The sequence below is a fragment of the Mastomys coucha genome, unplaced genomic scaffold (assembly GCF_008632895.1).
Source record: "Mastomys coucha isolate ucsf_1 unplaced genomic scaffold, UCSF_Mcou_1 pScaffold5, whole genome shotgun sequence".
Taxonomy (NCBI): Eukaryota; Metazoa; Chordata; class Mammalia; order Rodentia; family Muridae; genus Mastomys; species Mastomys coucha.
This window is the reverse complement of record NW_022196911.1, coordinates 50,110,630-50,127,331: the sequence shown is the minus strand read 5'-3', so window position 1 is coordinate 50,127,331 and position 16,702 is coordinate 50,110,630. Positions and strand designations below refer to the sequence as shown.

At 45.4% G+C, this 16,702-nt stretch overlaps 1 protein-coding gene across 3 annotated transcripts in view; it reads left to right on the top strand.

Moving 5' to 3' along the window:
• Positions 1-16,042, top strand: part of Ccdc69 (coiled-coil domain containing 69) — a 33,718-nt gene extending 17,676 nt beyond the window's left edge. Inside the window, exons 2-7 of one of the 3 annotated variants that reach the window (XM_031355075.1) lie at positions 5,481-5,565; positions 10,861-10,934; positions 12,842-12,913; positions 13,340-13,459; positions 14,554-14,651; positions 15,247-16,042. In XM_031355075.1, the coding sequence (XP_031210935.1) occupies positions 5,481-5,565; positions 10,861-10,934; positions 12,842-12,913; positions 13,340-13,459; positions 14,554-14,651; positions 15,247-15,328 (531 nt within the window). In that variant the 3' untranslated portion in view covers positions 15,329-16,042. Of the gene's footprint in view, positions 1-5,480; positions 5,566-10,860; positions 10,935-12,811; positions 12,914-13,339; positions 13,460-14,553; positions 14,652-15,246 lie in introns of all 3 variants that reach the window. The other 2 variants (XM_031355074.1, XM_031355076.1) reach the window with 2 other exon arrangements.
• Positions 16,043-16,702: the final 660 nt, after the last annotated feature.

Below are 16,702 nucleotides of genomic sequence, written 5' to 3'. Positions count from 1 at the left end.
CCCCCCCCCGCCGAGAGTCCTCCTTGTAACTTAATCCCTCTGGGTCTGTAGATTGTAAGTATATTCATCCTTTACAGCTAATATCCACTTATCAGTGAGTACATACCATGTTTGTCTTTCTGAGTCTGGATGATTTTTTTCCTAGTTCCATCCCTTTGCCTACAAATTTCATGATGATGTTGTTTTTGTTTTTTTTTCAACAGCTGATAATACTCCATTGTATAAATGTACCACATTTTATCTATTCTTCAGTTGAAGGACTTCTAGATTGTTTCCAGTTTCCGGCTTTTATGAATATAGCTGCTATGAACATAGTTAAGCAAGTATTCTTGTGGTAGGATAAAGTGTCCTTTAGGTATATGCTCAAGGATGGTATAGCTGCATCGTGAGGTAAATTGATTCTCAATTTTCTGAAGAACCACCATATTGATTTCCAAAGTGAGTGTACAAGTTTATACTTCCACCAGCGATGAAGAAGTGTTCCCCTTGCTCCACATCCTTGCCAGCATGAGCTGTCACTTGTAGTTCTGATCTTAGCTATTCTGACAGATGTAAGATGGAATCTCAGGGTCAGTTTGATTTGCATTTCCCTGATGGCTAAGGATGTTGAACATTTCTTGAAGTGCTTCTCAACCACTTAGAATTCCTCTGTTGAGAATTCTCTGTTTAGATCTGTACCCTAATTTTTAATTGAATTGTTTGGTTTGTTGCTGTCTAGTTTCTTGAAGTCTTTATATATTGGAAAATTAGCCCTCAGCTGGATGTGAGGTTGGTGGAGATCTTTTCACATTCTGTAGGGTGCACATTGCTATTGATGGTGTCCTTTGCCTTACAGAAGCTTTTCAGTTTCATGAAGTCACATTTATTTTTTTAAAAGATTTATTTATTTATTATATGTAAGTATACTGTAGATGTCTTCAGACGCTCCAGGAGAGGGCGTCAGATCTCATTACGGATGGTTGTGAGCCACCATGTGGTTGCTGAGATTTGAACTCGGGACCTTCAGAAGAAGAGCAGTCGGTGCTCTTAACCACTGAGCCATCTCTCCAGTCCCAGAGGTCACATTTATTAATTGTTGATCTTAGTGCCTCTGCTGTTGGTGTTCTGTTCGGGAAGTTGTCTCCTGAGCCAATAGATTCAAGGCTATTCCTCACTTTTTCTTCTTTCAGGTTCAGTGTCTCTGGTTTTATGGTTGAGGTCTTTGATCTACTTGGACTTGAGTTTCGTGCAGGGTGATAGATTTGCATTCTTCTACATGCAGACATCCAGTTAGACCAGTACCATTTGTTGAAGATGCTTTCTTCTTCCATTGTATAATTTTGGCTTCTTTGTCAAAAATTAGGTGTCTACAGGTATCTAAATTTACCCCTGGGTTTTCGATTCCATTGATCAACTTGTCTGCTTTTAGGCCAATACCATGCTGGTTTTATTACTATTGCTCTGCAGTACAACTTGAAATCAGGAGTGGTAATACCTTCAGAAGTTCTTTTAGTATACAGAATTGTTTTAGCTATCCTGGGTTTTCTGTTTTTCCATATGAAGTTGAGTATTGTTTTTTCAAAGTCTGTAAGGAATTGTGTTAAAATTTTGATGGGGATTGCATTGAATCTGTGGATTACTTTTGGTAGCATGGCCATTTACTATGTTAATCCTACTTATCCATGAGCGTGGGAGATCTTTCTAACTTCTGATACCTTCTCCAATTTCTTTCTTCAAAAACGTGAAGTTCTTGTCATACAGGTCTTTCCATTGCTTGGTTAGAGTTACACCAAGATTATTTTATATTATTTGTGGCTATTGTGAAGGGTGTTGTTGCCCTGATTTCTTTCTCAGCCTGTTTGTCTTTTGTATATAGGAAGGCTACTGATGTTGTTGCTGTTGTTGTTGTTGTCAGTTAATCTTGTATCCAGCCACTTCAATGAAGGTGTTTATCAGCTAAGAGTTCCCTGGCAGGATTTTTGGGGTCAATTATGTATATCATATCATCTGCAAAAGCAATACTTTGACTTCTTCCTTTCCAATTTGTATCCCCCTGATCTCCTTTCGTTGTCTTATTGCTCTAGCTAGAACTTCAGGTACTATATGAAATAGATAGGGAGAGAGTGGACAGCTTTGTCTGGTCCCTGATTTTAGTAGAATTGCTCTGAGTTTCTCTCCATTTAATTTGATGTTGGCTATTGGCTTGCTGTATATTGCCTTTATTATGTTTAGGTATGTCCTTTGTATCCCTGATTTCTCCAAGAAATCATGAAAGGATGTTGGATTTTATCAAAGACCTTTCCAGCATCTAATGAGACCATATCTCTTTTTAAAAAATGCATGATGGCTACAGAGATGATTTACCACCCAGCACCTGTCAGTAATTCCAGTAACTCCAGCTTCTGGGGTTAAAATACCTTCTTCTGGCCCCCAGAAGTACCCATATGCGTGTGGTACACACACACACACACACACACACACACACACACACACACACACAAATAAATAAAAACAAGCAGTCTGGGTACAAGGCACTTGATGACCTGAGTTCAATCCCTAGAACTCACATCGTGGAGGGAGAGAACTGGTTCCCACAGGCTGACCTCTGGCCTTCACACACGTGCGAGAGAGACACACACGCCCATAGTTGCTAAATAAAGTGTCAAGTGATTTTACGAAACACTTTTGGGGTGTAGCTCACTGGTAAAACACTTGTCTGGCATGCTGGGAGATGTTTAGAGGGCTTTTTAAGTCCAGAATAGATAACACATATGAGATCAGAGGCCTTTATGCACTGACAAAGGCTTGAAAAATTATCTAGAAATAAAGCACACAAGAAGTTTCATGCAATGACTAGGCTGTGTTAGTCATGGGTCAAGGTCACGGATCATGAGGGAAGTGGTACAGGAAATTCAGATTAAAGCCAACTCAAGCAGCCAGGCCCAGCATTTCTTGTTCCCCGTTCCCAGCTCATTCTCTAGCCCTACCCACCTTCTGCCTCAGTTTCCTCCCTTGCTGTGGAAGCAGTAGGGAAAAGCTTAGGCAGGTGTATGAGTGGTTTTTCTCTACATTATCTAGCCGACCGGTTGGCTGTCTTTAACTGTACATAGGAAATATACTCAGGATCAGTCTTCAAAGTTCTGAAGTTTTGAATCTCTGCAAATGAATTTGCATAATTTGAAACTGCTTGCTTCATTACATTGGGTGGCTTCTGTTTGTTTTTGTTGCTTTGAGAGGGTCTCATGTACCCTAGGCTGGCCTTAGTTCACTGTGTTTCCAAAGTTGGCCTTGAATTTCTGGCCCTTCTGTTTCTACCGCCCCAGTACTGAGATTACATGTCTGGCTTTAAGTGGGTAGCTTAAAATAAATGGGTTTTTTGTTGTTTTCATCTGGGGTGTTGTGGGTGGGGAAAATGCTCTCATGCTTATGGGTGCCCAGAAGAGGGCATCCAATCCCCCAGAATTGTCAAGTGGATGCTACAAATTGAACCCAGGTTCTCTGGAAAAGCATTCAGTGCTCTTAGCCACTTAGCCATCTCTCCGGGGTCCCAGGGTGGCTTTTTAAAAGAGTAGTGGGAGCCAATGAGAATGCACAGCATGTGAAGGTTCTGCTCCCAATGCTACAGACCCGAGTTCGATTCCCAGAGGTCAACAGATAAGAGAAGAAAACCGATTCCACAGGCTGATGCTTGACCTACACATAGGTACACTCACAGGCCCACGCATGCACACAAATAAATTAAAGTAACTTCATTTTAATGACATTTTATTTGTGTGCGGGAAGGAGTACGTGCATGCTGCGCTGCACATGTGGAAATCAGACCATAACCTGCAAGAGTCAGGCCTCTCCTTCCATTGTGTGGGTCCCAGGGATCAAACTCAAGTTGTCAGGTTTAGTGGCGGGAGCCTTGACCCACCAAACCATCTTTATAGCCCAGTAAATAATATTTTAAAGTTTAAGGGGCTGGGGAGATGACTCAATGGTAGGCATCTGCCATGCAAACATGAGGACCTGAGTTCAGAACCCATGTAAAGACAGACTTGGTGGCATACATCTGTAATTCCACACTCCAATAGTGAGATGGGAGGCAGAGACAAAAGAAAATTCTGGAATATTGTAGGCCAGCTAGCCTGGAGGATGCAGCAGAGATAAGACCCTGTCTCAAACCAGGTGATGGGTGAGGGCTGACACCTCTGACCTCCATACAACCTGTACACACCAAAGACAATTTTAAGATTTATTTTCATGTTCATGCAGGCACAGCTGTCTGTAGAGGCCCAGAAGAGAGTATCTACAATGGAGATGCAGGAGGATGTGAGCTACCAGGGTTTTGTTGGGAATAGAACTCAGGTCCTCTAGAAGAGCAGGGAGGAATCTTAGCCACTGAGCCATCTCTCCAGTCCCATGAAGATTCTTTTTTTTTTTTTTTTTTTTTTTTGGTTTTTTGAGACAGGGTTTCTCTGTATAGCCCCGGCTGTCCTGGAACTCACTGTGTAGGCCAGGCTGTCCTCGAACTCAGAAATCCACCTGCCTCTGCCTCCCAAGTGCTGGGATTAAAGGAGGGCGCCACCACCGCCTGGCCATGAAGATTCTTTTAAAAGAATATCTGTTGGGCTCTGTTGGTTTAGGCAGACAAGCTTCAGGGAACTGTAGACAAGGAGGGTGTTGCCTCAGACAGGAACTCATCTCCTCCAGGAGCCCCCTTGAATGCATCAAAATGGTGCTTGCTTAGATGAACTTACCAGAAGCCCACTTCTGCGAGGGTGAGTCAGATGTACACATCTGTGGGGCTGTAGTGTGGTTTGATGACACAACTGGCCTGATGTTGCTGGTCCCACTCCCGGCCTGCAGAATCTTTAACTGTGGACTCTTTTGTATGACCCAGCACCAGCATCTGAGGGGAAAGGGCATACAAGCTCTCCAGGGACAGCTGTTGATAGACTCTGCCGTCTGAATCTTACCCTCAGAGTGCAGTGGGTCTGCCACACATCTCAGGTGTGAGACAGTGAGACTGGCTGCAAGTTGTCAGCCTAGAGAGATGGGGACTGCTGTTATTCTCTGGTCTCTGTGGGCATGTCAGGGACCTGACTCACGGGACCCCAGATCAAGGACTTAGAGCAAGAGGCAGAAATGACCTGTAGCCTTTAGAACTTGAAAGCATCATGAAAAGGGGGAGGGGGAGAGGTGTTGGTGCTTCTTGTAGACCAGAAGAGGCCAGTCCTGCCCTGCGGAAGGAACATCAGCAATAAAGGGACTCCTAAGACCTTTCTACCTAGGTAGTCTTCTGGCAGCTTATCTGAGCCTAAGGATGACAGGATCTCTGAGGCTTGCTGTGGCTCAGAGGGCTTCATCCCTACCTCACCATCCTCCCCATCAGTCATAGAGGAGGTGGGGTGCTAGTCACCCAGTTCCAAGTAGCCCCAGGCTGTATGTAGTGGGCTGTTGAGAGTGTGTGTGCTTTAACCCATCCAATCTCAAGCCTGACCTATTCTTCACTCTAGGTGGAAGAGGTACAGACAGAACTCCTGGAGACCCTGGACAAAGAGGGAAGGATCCTAGAAGGAAGGCATGAGGAAGTTGGGCAAGGTGAGAACTGGAGAGGCCCTAGGCGCCTCCACATGGGCCTCTGGGATTCAGAGGGGTGATGGGATTTTCCTTGGGGTGTGGCTTTAACATTCTGTCACCATGCTTTGCTTTGCTTTTATTTGAGCATCCTCCCCGCCACACCCATTTTTCTTTCCTTTTAAAAGCATCTTCGGGAAGTCTACCCACCTTAGGTGGGGCATACCAGCACACATCTATAATCCCGGCAGCTGGGAGATGACAGTAACAGGAGAGTCAGGAATGCATGGCAAATCTATGTTACATACAAAGTGGAGATCAGTCTGGGCTACTCCAAACCATGTCTCAAAGAGGGAGAGAGTCAGGATCTAGAAAACCCGTACAACAACCTTCCGTCCATACAATGATGATGCCTAAAAATTATGGCTTAAGATGAGACTGCAGAGATGGTTCAGTCGACAAAATGCATGTGATTCAAGTGGGAGGACCTGAGTTCACATCCCCAGAACCCATGTAAAGAAGTACCACAGAGTGTGTCTATTCTGCTCTCATATGTTGAGATGGGAGATGGAGACAGGAGAATCCCCAGAATCTCATTGGCCAACTCACCTACTGTATGCAATGGCACACAAGGTCAGCATCGAGTTAGCTTCTGACCTCTGCATGTGTCTGTGCTCAACACCCATACACATATACATGCACACAATACACTCACCATATACACACACAAGTATAAAAAAAAATGTCTAGGATAGTCAGGCATGGCTCATGGCCATGTAATCCCATTACACACAGGGCTAAAGGTTAAGAGGACCACTGTTAAGTTTGAGGCCAGTATGGGCAACATAGTGAGTTAAAAGCCAACTGAGAGACACAGCAAAAACTGGTCTCAAAAAAAAATGAAGCAAAGGCTGGAACAATGGCCCAGCAGTTGAGACCACACACTTTTCTTCCAGAGGACCTGAGCGTCCACATCTGGAAGTTTACAACCACCTGTAACTCCAATTCTGAGGGCTCTCTTCTGGCTTCCACAGGAATTACAGTTATGTACATAGCCCCCCCCCCCCCCAGGCAGACAGTCAATCACACAAATTGGTTTGTTTTGTTTTTTTAAATTAAATAGGGATTTTGGTCACATTAATTGCTTTTAGATAACTTAAAATTTAAATGACCAAGTTCATGTATACTTATTTTTCCAGACTGGTAAAACGCACCTACAGCATTGGTATGTGTGACACTGGTGACATCTAGTGCACTTACAATCCACTAAATGCATTATAAATGCAATCATTATTACCACTCAGTTCAAGAACATTCTCCTTACCCCAAAAAGAAACACCCAGCAGTAGTCATTCCTTATCTTCTCACCAGCCTTTGGCAACTGCTAACTTGTTCTCTGATTTCATGGCATCAGACTCATATAAATGACATTAGACAGCCTAGCTGACATCACCCAACAAGATGATCCCATGTTACAACACACATCTGGACTCCATTTCTTTTTTGTGACTGAGTAATACTCCACTGAATGGACGTACCATACTTTACTTACTCATCATGGGGTATTCAAGATTTCTTTACCTCCAGCCACTGTGAATGGTACCATTAGCCCAAGTACTTACTTCAGTGGGTGATTTTTATTTCACCTTACTTTACATGTAGAAGGAAAATATGGCATTTCTATACTTAACCTGCAAAGAAACTCCCAGACTCTTTTCCATAGCAGTTGTCCTACTTCATGCTTTTCCCAGTAAGATGTGGAGTTTCCAGTGGTTCCCAGCCTTGTCAATGTGTATCACTTGTCTACATCTGTCATCATTGTGGTGAGCACAAATTAGCATCTCATTGTGGGTGTCTGTCTGGTTTTCTTGTTCGTTTGGTATTATTTGAGACATAATCTCGCTCTGTGTAACCCTGGCTGGCCTGGAACTTACTATTGCCCAGCCTGACTTGCAGTTTGCAATGATCCTCTTGCCTCAGCCTCCTGAGTGTTAGAATTAAAGGCATGTGATCCCACACCCAGCCAACGTGTTTGCTTTTGAGACTGGATATCACTAAGCCAACCAGCCTAGCTTCAGCCTCCTGAATACTGAGGTCACAGGGGTGTGACACCATGCCTGCTTTATTGAACTTTTGATCTGCATTTCCCTAACTACTAACTGGCTGATATATTTTAATGTACTGTAAGCATTTATATAGATACTTTGGTAAAGTTGTGTGTGTTTTAACAGCATTAAAGTTGACCTTGAAAATGAACACACAGAATAATAATTCCAGAATTATTATTTTTTGGTTTTGTTTTTTTGTTTTTTTTCAAGACAGGGTCTTGCTATGTAGCTCTGGCAACATAGTAACTGGAAACATTGTAACTAAGACAGAGGTCTGAACAAGTCCTGGAAGTCACTCTGTAGACCAGGCTAGCCTTGAACTCACAGAGAATCATTTGCCACTGCCTTCAAAGTGCTGGAACTAAAAGCATGAGCCACCATACCTGACTCCAAATTGCTTCCTTTATAAGCTGTCATGATCATACAGCATTCATGTATACATTTTATATCTTGTTCTCTAAAATATCTGTGTATGTATGTGTATTTGTGTAGACCCATGTGTGTGCAGTACCTTCAGAGGCCAGAAGAAGGCATCAGATTCCCTGCAGTTGGAATTACAGGAGATTATGAGCTATGCTCACTGAACTCTGGTCCTCTGTAAGAGCAGCAGATGCTCTTGACTCTGAGCCTCCCTCTAGCTCATGTTTGTTTGTTTGTTTTTCATTTAACACTGTATCAAGCATATTACCAACTATAGCTAGAAAAATGAAGGCTTCCTATAATGAAGGCTTCCAGTACTCAGGAGGCAGAAGCAGAAGGATGACAGGGAAATTGAAGCCAGCATGGACTACAGTGTAAGGCCATGCCTGGTTTAAAAAAAAAAAAAAAAAAAAAAAAAAAAAAAGCAAGTTTAGACAATAACACGTGTGTTTGTGTAGTTCCTGGAAGTCTAGAAATCTAGATTTGGTCCTTAAAGTAACCCTTTTGCTGGGCAGTGGTGGTGCATGCCTTATTCCCAGCACTTGGGAGGCAGAGCAGGTGGATTTCTGAGTTTGAGACCAGCCTGGTCTACAGAGTGAGTTCCAGGACAGCCAGGGCTATACAGAGAAACCCTGTCTCGAAAAAACAAACAAACAAACAAAACAAAACAAAACAAAAACAACAAAAACAAAAACAGCAATCCTTTTCATGAGGATTTGATTCTCCCTCCGCATTCAATCCTTCTTCCAGAAACATAGTAACTAGGACAGAGGTCTGAACAAGTTTCAAAACCTTGAAACATTGTAACATTGGTACAGAATGTTTTGGCAATAGAATTTGAACCCCTGGAGGGCAACTAAACAGCAAGCTCAGCATCTGTCCAGTTTCTGTGTAAAATCCACCTTCTCTATCTACATGGGAAAATCTGTGGGTGTCGGTTTAATAATATTTCATACAATAAATATATAGATGCCAAGTAACCCACTATCAAGCCCAGGAGCATGCCAGTTCAATCTTACCAGTAGTCAGAATTTCTTCCTATTTTTTCTGTTTTTTTTTTCATAAAGTGTATTTTATTTATTTATTTGTGTGTGTGTGTGTGTGTGTGTGTGTGTGTGTGTGTGCAGTTGAGTGCATACATGTGTGGAGGTCAGAGGACTCCTTGTGAGAGTCAGTTCTCTCTTCCTACCACATGGGTCTTGAGTATCAAATTCAGATCATCATAGTGACATCTTACTTAACCCAAGCAAACAAAGATGTATTTGACATTTTTGTTGCTGATGGTTGTTATCATTGTTTGAGACAGACCTCACTAAATAACCTTAGCTGGCCTGGAATTTGCTATGTAAACCAGGCTGGCCTCAGACTCCCTGAGGACCTCCTGCCTCAGCCTCCCAAGTCTGGGAAAAGAAGATATATGTTACTACTCAGTTTCGTGTCGTTGTTGTTGTTGTTGGTGGTGGTGGTGGTGGTGGTGGTGGTGGTGGTTGGTTGGTTGGTTGGTTTGGGGTGTATTTTGGTTTGGTTTGGGTTTTTTTGAGACAAGGTCTCACTCTATAACCTGGGCCAGCTTTGAACTTCTAGTGATCCCCCTATCTCAGCCTTCCAACTACTGAGTTTACAGGTGCGAGCCACCACATCTGTCTGTGAGCTCTCTCTCCTATGATGCTGCTCTCTATGACCCTGGCCTTCGACTATAGTTAACTCCCTCTTCCCCTCACCCCTGTTGCATTTCTCTGCCTGGACATTGATTGGCTATTTTTGAGTGATCAGTCAAAAAAGACTGGGTGCCAATAGGATCTGTGGGAAAGTGGAGTGGTAAATCTCCCCAGACCCACTGTGGGATAGGCTGATCTCCAGCACTCCACACTGCCCCTCTGAGAAGACCCGGTCGCTTTCCCCTGGATGCTGCCCTTACAGAACAACCTGGTGGAGCTTCTTGGCCCCACCTCACCGTTGAGGGCGATGGACTTTGAGCCACTTGCTGTCATCCTCTAACAGTCTCTCCATCTTGAAGAAGAGGAGGCAGGACTTTGGGGATTCCTGCCACAAATGCTTTGTCCTTTTTGTAACTACATGACCCAGCCTCAGCTGTACACCTGTCTCCTAGCCTGCTGCAGGGTCCTTGCATCTAAGCTTCAGGGATATAGTGCCCTCCTGCTCTGGTGGGGCTCACTCTCTCCGGGAGATGTTTCTGTTTCCCGGGGATTTGTTAAGCCCTATAAATGTCTCTGACTCTGGTCCTATTTTCCTTCTGTATAATGAAACATTCTCACCAGGAGCAGCTTGGAGAGAAAAGGGTTGATTTGGCTTAAACTTCTAGGTCACACTCCTATCATTGAGAGAAGTCAGAGCAGGAACTCAAGGCGGGAACCTGGAGACAGGATCTATGGAAGAATGCCCATTGCGAGCTGCTCACTTGCTCTCACTTACCCAATGCTTAGCTAATTTCTTACATGGCCCAGGCCACCTGCCCTACTACAGTGGGCCGAACCCTCCCATACCAATTAGAAGTCAGTGCTCCACAGATATACCCACCGGCCAATGTGACTCTGCTGATTCCTCAGTTGAGGGTCCCTCTTCTTAAGTGACTCTGGACAGTATGCAGTTGACAATAAACTCTACCCAGCACAGCTCGTGAGCCAGCATGGGAGAGAGAAGGATGAAGAAGACCATTGCTCAGTTCCTGGGTCCTGTGGGGCCCTGCGTGATCATCAGAACCTTCTATACTTTAAGGTATTCAATAGAGGCTTTGGGGAAAATGAGTGATAGAGCTCTCCTTTCTTCACAGCCCTGAAGACATCGAATGCACAGGAGAAAGATGCTCTTAGTGACTGCATCCAAGAGGCCAAAACCTCATTGCAGGTGAGAAGGACCTGGCCATTTGGGTGTGGGAAGTAGAGAAGTGACAAGGAAGTCATGTGGACCCCCAGAGCATCCAAAAATGATGCCTAGATTATAGGGACTGAAGTGCCTGCTTTCCATGTATGCTGGTCCTTTGATGTGGTGACCAGAGAGTTGGTTAAGGGGCCTTGACTTGCAATTAAGGTTGGCCTCCTTCCCTATGGTAGTTATCTACTTTGGGTTTTTCTTGGGAGAGGGGGTGGTAATTAATTAATTTTATTATTGTGTTATTATATGTGTATGTTTTTGTCTGTCTGTATGTCTATGCACCACTTGTCTTGTCTGGAAAGAGATATAGATACTTGTGAGCCATCATGTGTATGCTGGGAACTGAACTAAGATCGTCTAGAAGGGAAGGCGGTGTTGAGCCACATCCCCAGCCCATCCGCTTTTTTTGTTAATTGTTAACTTGACATCACCTAGAATAGCCCAGGAAGAAAGTCTTAATGAGTAACTGTCTACATTGAATTGTCCTGTGGGGTATTATCTCAATTGAGCTAACCGGGAAGGCCAGCCTGATGTGGGCAACCCCCAGGGAATTCAGAGGGTCCTGAACTATGCCAGAGCGGGGAGATCACATTGAGTACAACCAAGCAAGCAAGCGACCATGTATACATTAATTTCTCTGAGTTGGTTTGTTTGTTTACTGTGGTTGTGCTGTGACTAGCTGTCTAAAGTTCCTCCCTGTGGGAACGTTGACTTCCCTACAACGATGAACAGTAACCTGGCATTTTTAAGTTGAAATGAATCCTCTTTGCCCCTACGTTGCTTTGTGTTGGGATGTTTTATCCCATAGCAACAGAGAGGATTGTCAGGAGGATCTTGGAGATGGCATGGACTGCAGGCATTCAGAGAGGCTTCCCAGAGGGATGAGGTCTAAGCCTGGAAGATGCATGGGATGCTTCAGTGAGGAATCACAGGAAGAAAGTGCTAAGCAGCATCAAGCAATGTGCTCAGAAGCATGGAGGAAGGGGAGGAAACAGGTTGTCTAAGGAAGTCCAGGATGCCAGGGGTGTAGAAGGACCACAGGGAGGCAAGTGCCATAGGGTGGGACTGAGCCTGGGGGCATAGGAGGAGGTTGGAATGGCTGAGGAGATCTCTGTCAGGGGAAAAGGCACAGAGAGAGCATGCCCTGAGATTGAGGTAGGGTGTGACACTGAGCCACTGCATAGACAGGTAGAGCTCAACATGGCTAGGCTTTGAGTGTAGGTTGACATTGGTCTTAACTAACCAGGATATCATCCCAAGAGTTTAGGGATCAATATTCGTTAACTTTTCTCACTACTCTGATCAAATACCTGACAAGATGCACCTTCGGGAAGGAAGAGTTCATGTTGGTTTATGGTTTGAGTCATTCCATTATGTGAAGATGTGGCAGCTGGTCAAGTTGCACACAGTTAAGGAAGCAGAGAGTGGCAGACACTGGTGTTCAGCTTGCTCGGTCCTCTAAATTCAGTGCATGACCCTGGTCCATGGTGTGGTACCACTCAGATTTAAAAAAAAAAAAAAGATTTAAAAACCATCCCACCCCAGTCAACCTGATCTAGAAACAGTCTCAAAGGCATGCTCAGAGGTTTGTCTCTTGGTGACTCTAGATCTTGTAAAGTTATCAGTCAGTATCAACCATCACAGGTGCCATTAAAAGCTCCACAGTAAGAGGTGGTCCTGGAGTGTTTCAAGCCTTAGATGCAATGGATTCGGCTGGCTCTGCTGTGCAGTATATGGTGTAGGCAAGAATCACAATGAAGAACCTTAGCCCTCCTGTTTCATACTGGTATAGTGAGATTCACCTTGACAGGCCAGGCTCTTTACTATCTCCCTCCTGCTCCCTTCCCCAGAACACATGTGCAAGTCATGTCTCACCACAGGAGGCCACACAAGCCAACATGAAGGAGGTGGACGGGTCCATCCTAAGCCGACTCTATAGAAACCACATCCAGGTAGGTACAGAACACTGGCAGACCTTTATCCTTGATGCTATGAGGAACCCTAGGCAGGCAACCCTAGAGAGCAAGCCTCAAACCTGACAATTTTCCCTTCACAAGAGCCCAGAAACAAGAGGGTCCTCAATTCACACTGAGAGAGGCAGACAGATGGTGGAGGACATAGCTCTATGAGTCCAGAGAGAACGGGGGGGGGGGGGGGGGGGGGACGGACAACTAGCCAAACTGACGCAAGGTGGCATGTCAGCAGCCTGCCAAACTACAGCCTCAAAGAGTGCCCCTGGGAGGAGATCTGAGAAATAAATGCAGCATGGCCGTGAAATCACACAAGACCAATGCAGTGCTCTTCTGGGAGGATGGAGAACAGGGAGGACTCGTGTCCCTCCATGCTGATTGATGGGGCCCTTCGGTGTCCTTCTCTAGGATTATGGAAGCCCTGGTCCATTCTGGGAGCAAGAGCTGGAGAGTTTGCACCACGTTATTGAGATGAAGAATGAGCGAATTCATGAGCTTGAGAAACAGCTGTTCCTCCTGGAGATGCTGGTCAGTGCTGGGCCCGCAGCTCATCGCTGCTGCTTTCTGGGCATTTCCGGTTCCAGTTTACCCCCCACCCCCATCCCTCGTCCCACCCCTGCCAGCTTGGCTCTGCCCCTCCTGCAGGAGTCAGGCAATGACTCTTTGTCACCTGACTTCCTGTCGTTTCTTGGGCCCTCAGGCTGCTGTAACTAGGGCAGCACTGGGCCCCAGCAGCCTGGCTCCTCAGAAGGGTTGACAGCTGTCACACTGCAGGCAGAGGCTAAGAAAGGAGGTGAGGCCCACAGGCCAGGCAGACAGGGAAGCTAGCCTTAGTAAAGGTGGAACTAGGAAGCTAAGGCCCTTTGAAGACCCAGAAGTGAGGTCTCAGAACCCTAGGGCAGCCTCACCCTTAGGACATGTCAAACTGTGGCTTTGGTTTGCTTGAGTTTTGGTTGGTTGGTTGGTTGGTTGGTTGGTTGGTTGGTTGGTTGGTTGATTGATTGTTGATTGATTCTGTATGGATGGTGGGTGTTTTCTATGGTATAGACATAGAGGAAGTCAGATGTCAACTTGCAGGAATAAGGTTTCTCCTTTCACCATGCTGGTTGCTAGGATTGTACTTGGGTTGTAAACCATGACTAGAAACACCCTTTGCTCCCTTGTCCCATTTGCCCCCGGCCACCTTTTTAAAAACCCCTTTTAAAAAATTATTTAAGATTTATTTTTATTTTTGTGTGTGAGTGTTTTGCCTACACATGTCTGTGCACCACATGTACACGGGGGCCAGAAAGAGGATATTGGATCCAAGGAACTGGAGTTACCGACAGTTATAAGAAGCCATGTGGGTGCCAGGAATCAAACAGGGGTCCTCTGCATGAGCAGCCAGTATTCTTAGCCACGGAGCCATCTCTTCAGGCCTGACTGAGCCATCTTACCAGCAGTGGCTTTTTGTTTTTAACATTCTTCGGTTGCAAAAGCCAAGTGGATGGTCCATCTTAACTCTGACCTTGTTTCCAGTTAGCTTCTTGCTCCATAAAGCAGTGCCCAGGGGAGAGGTGATGGTGCCCACTATGCTAAGAGTGAGTGAACCACTCCATTCCAAGATCCTTGGTTTGTTACAGAAAGAAAAAACTCTGATCTTAGCACTGAAAAACACCACCCTGCGGCAGGAGGTTGAGGACCTACAGTTCCAAGCTGGGAACAGGTTGGCCATGTCAAGGTAGCCATCCGCCTTCCTCCCACCCCCATCTTTCTGCCAAAACTTCCAGCTGGGAGGGACCTGGAAGAGCCTGGGGACTGGAATGACAAGTAGCCCCAGGACCTGCCTTGGGAATGTGACTCCTCTTTCCTTGGGAGTCAGGAAGCCCAGTTTTTCAACATGAGAAACAGGAAACAGGAAACAGGAAACAACCTACCTAAGCAGGCATGCGTGGAACAAATCGGTCCCGAGGCTTTGTAAGTGACCGCTGATGTCCTGTGTCACAGGCTGTTGAATACGTGGCATATTTTCTGGTGGAATCTTCCTCCAGATCCCCATTTGCTGGTGAGGAAACCAAAACCCCATGCCACCCCAGGTGACCCAGCTAGGCAGGGAGACTCAGCCCGAAGCCACCCAGAGCTCCAACCTGTGAGGATTTGGCACTTGAACAACAGAGAAAATCACCCCTCACATATAGACAGGGTGCTAGAGTTGGGGGAAACACGTTGGGGAGAGAGAGAGATGATGACCCCCCTAGGGAAGGCTTTCTAGGGGAACGGGCTGGTTCAAGTAATAGTTGCTCCATCAGGCAACCCTTGCTCCATCTGTACCACAGGCAGCTCCGGAAAGACCTACTTCAGGACCTCGAAAAGGAGTCACAGAACGGCCACTGTGGCAGCAGACGGAGGAGCCACTGAACCATCTGAGTCCTTGAGGCCAGCACCTCCTCCATCTTACCTTGCCTTCTGCTACACCTCAAAGGCCCTCCATGTAAAGGCACAGACTCACCGCTCCCTCCAAAGACTCTGTGGAGAAGAGAGCAAGAGGCACTCCATTCTTCTCCCAGGATGGATGAGATGGGGGAGTCAGGGGGAGGGAAGCGCCTACAAAGCTGATGGGGAAGTCTGGGCTACCCAGACCACCCCAAGAAGTGCCTTTCCTTAGTTGGCGCAGGGAACAAGCAGGTAGTTATCGTCCTCCCTTTGCTCTGTCCTCACGAGGGTATCCGAGACTTCTCCGGTGGCAGCTGGAGCCATTTGCACCATTGGACACTGAGGGGACAACCCCAGATGATCAGCTTTACTGACAATTCACCAACCTATCAAGTTCTTAGTGCCACACCCAGAAATTTTGACTCAGAGAAAAACTGTAAAAGACACAATCCAAGGAAAAGGAACACAGTATTGTTTTTACTGAGTGGGGTCTCCACATGAAGCCCAACCTTGAACTCAAAGTCACTCTGCCGAGTGCTGGGAACATAGGCATGTGCCACCACATCCAGCGGGATAAAGGGTTGAGTTTGCTGTAGAGCTAAGCACTGTTACTATTTTTAAGCATATTTATCTAAGGTCTTAATGTGAAAATTAATTTTTTTGTTGTTAAAATAAAACTCTATTTTCATGTTCTTCTCAGTGAGGGTGTATTTCATTCTCTGTTGTCTTGGTTACTTTCCTGTCAGGAGGAGGGGCTTATTTCAGCTTAGGGTTCTCAGGGATAGAGTTCATCATGGTGGCAGGAACGAGAGGCCTCATAGTCACATGACATCAGCAATCAAGAAGCAAGGCTTTTAAGCCTCAAGGCCCACCCCCCATCAATGTTCTCCTCCAGTAAGGAAGTGGCCTAGAGTTCCAAAACTTTCTCAAACAGCACCACCACCTGGATACTGTACATTTAACACATGTGACTCTATGGGGGACATGTCCTATTCAAATTACATGGACATGCTAATCCTCTTCTGTGGTGTGTTTCTTCAGTGTAGGGCAGTGGTTCTCAACAGGTGAGTTGAGACCCCCTTTGGGGGGGTCACATATCAGATATCTTGTGTACCAGATACTTACAATTCATAACAGTAGCAAAATTACAGTTATAAAGTAGCAACAAAATGGTTTTATGGTTGGAGGTCACTACTACATGAGGAGCTGTATTAAAGGGTCACAGCACTGGGAAGGTTGAGAACCACCTTGGTGTAAGGTATCTAGGTAGTTTTACATTCTGAGCATCCCCTAAGAGAATTCTAATTGAAATATCTTGTGTAGCCATCTTTGAACAGATTTTTTTTTTTTTTTTTTTTT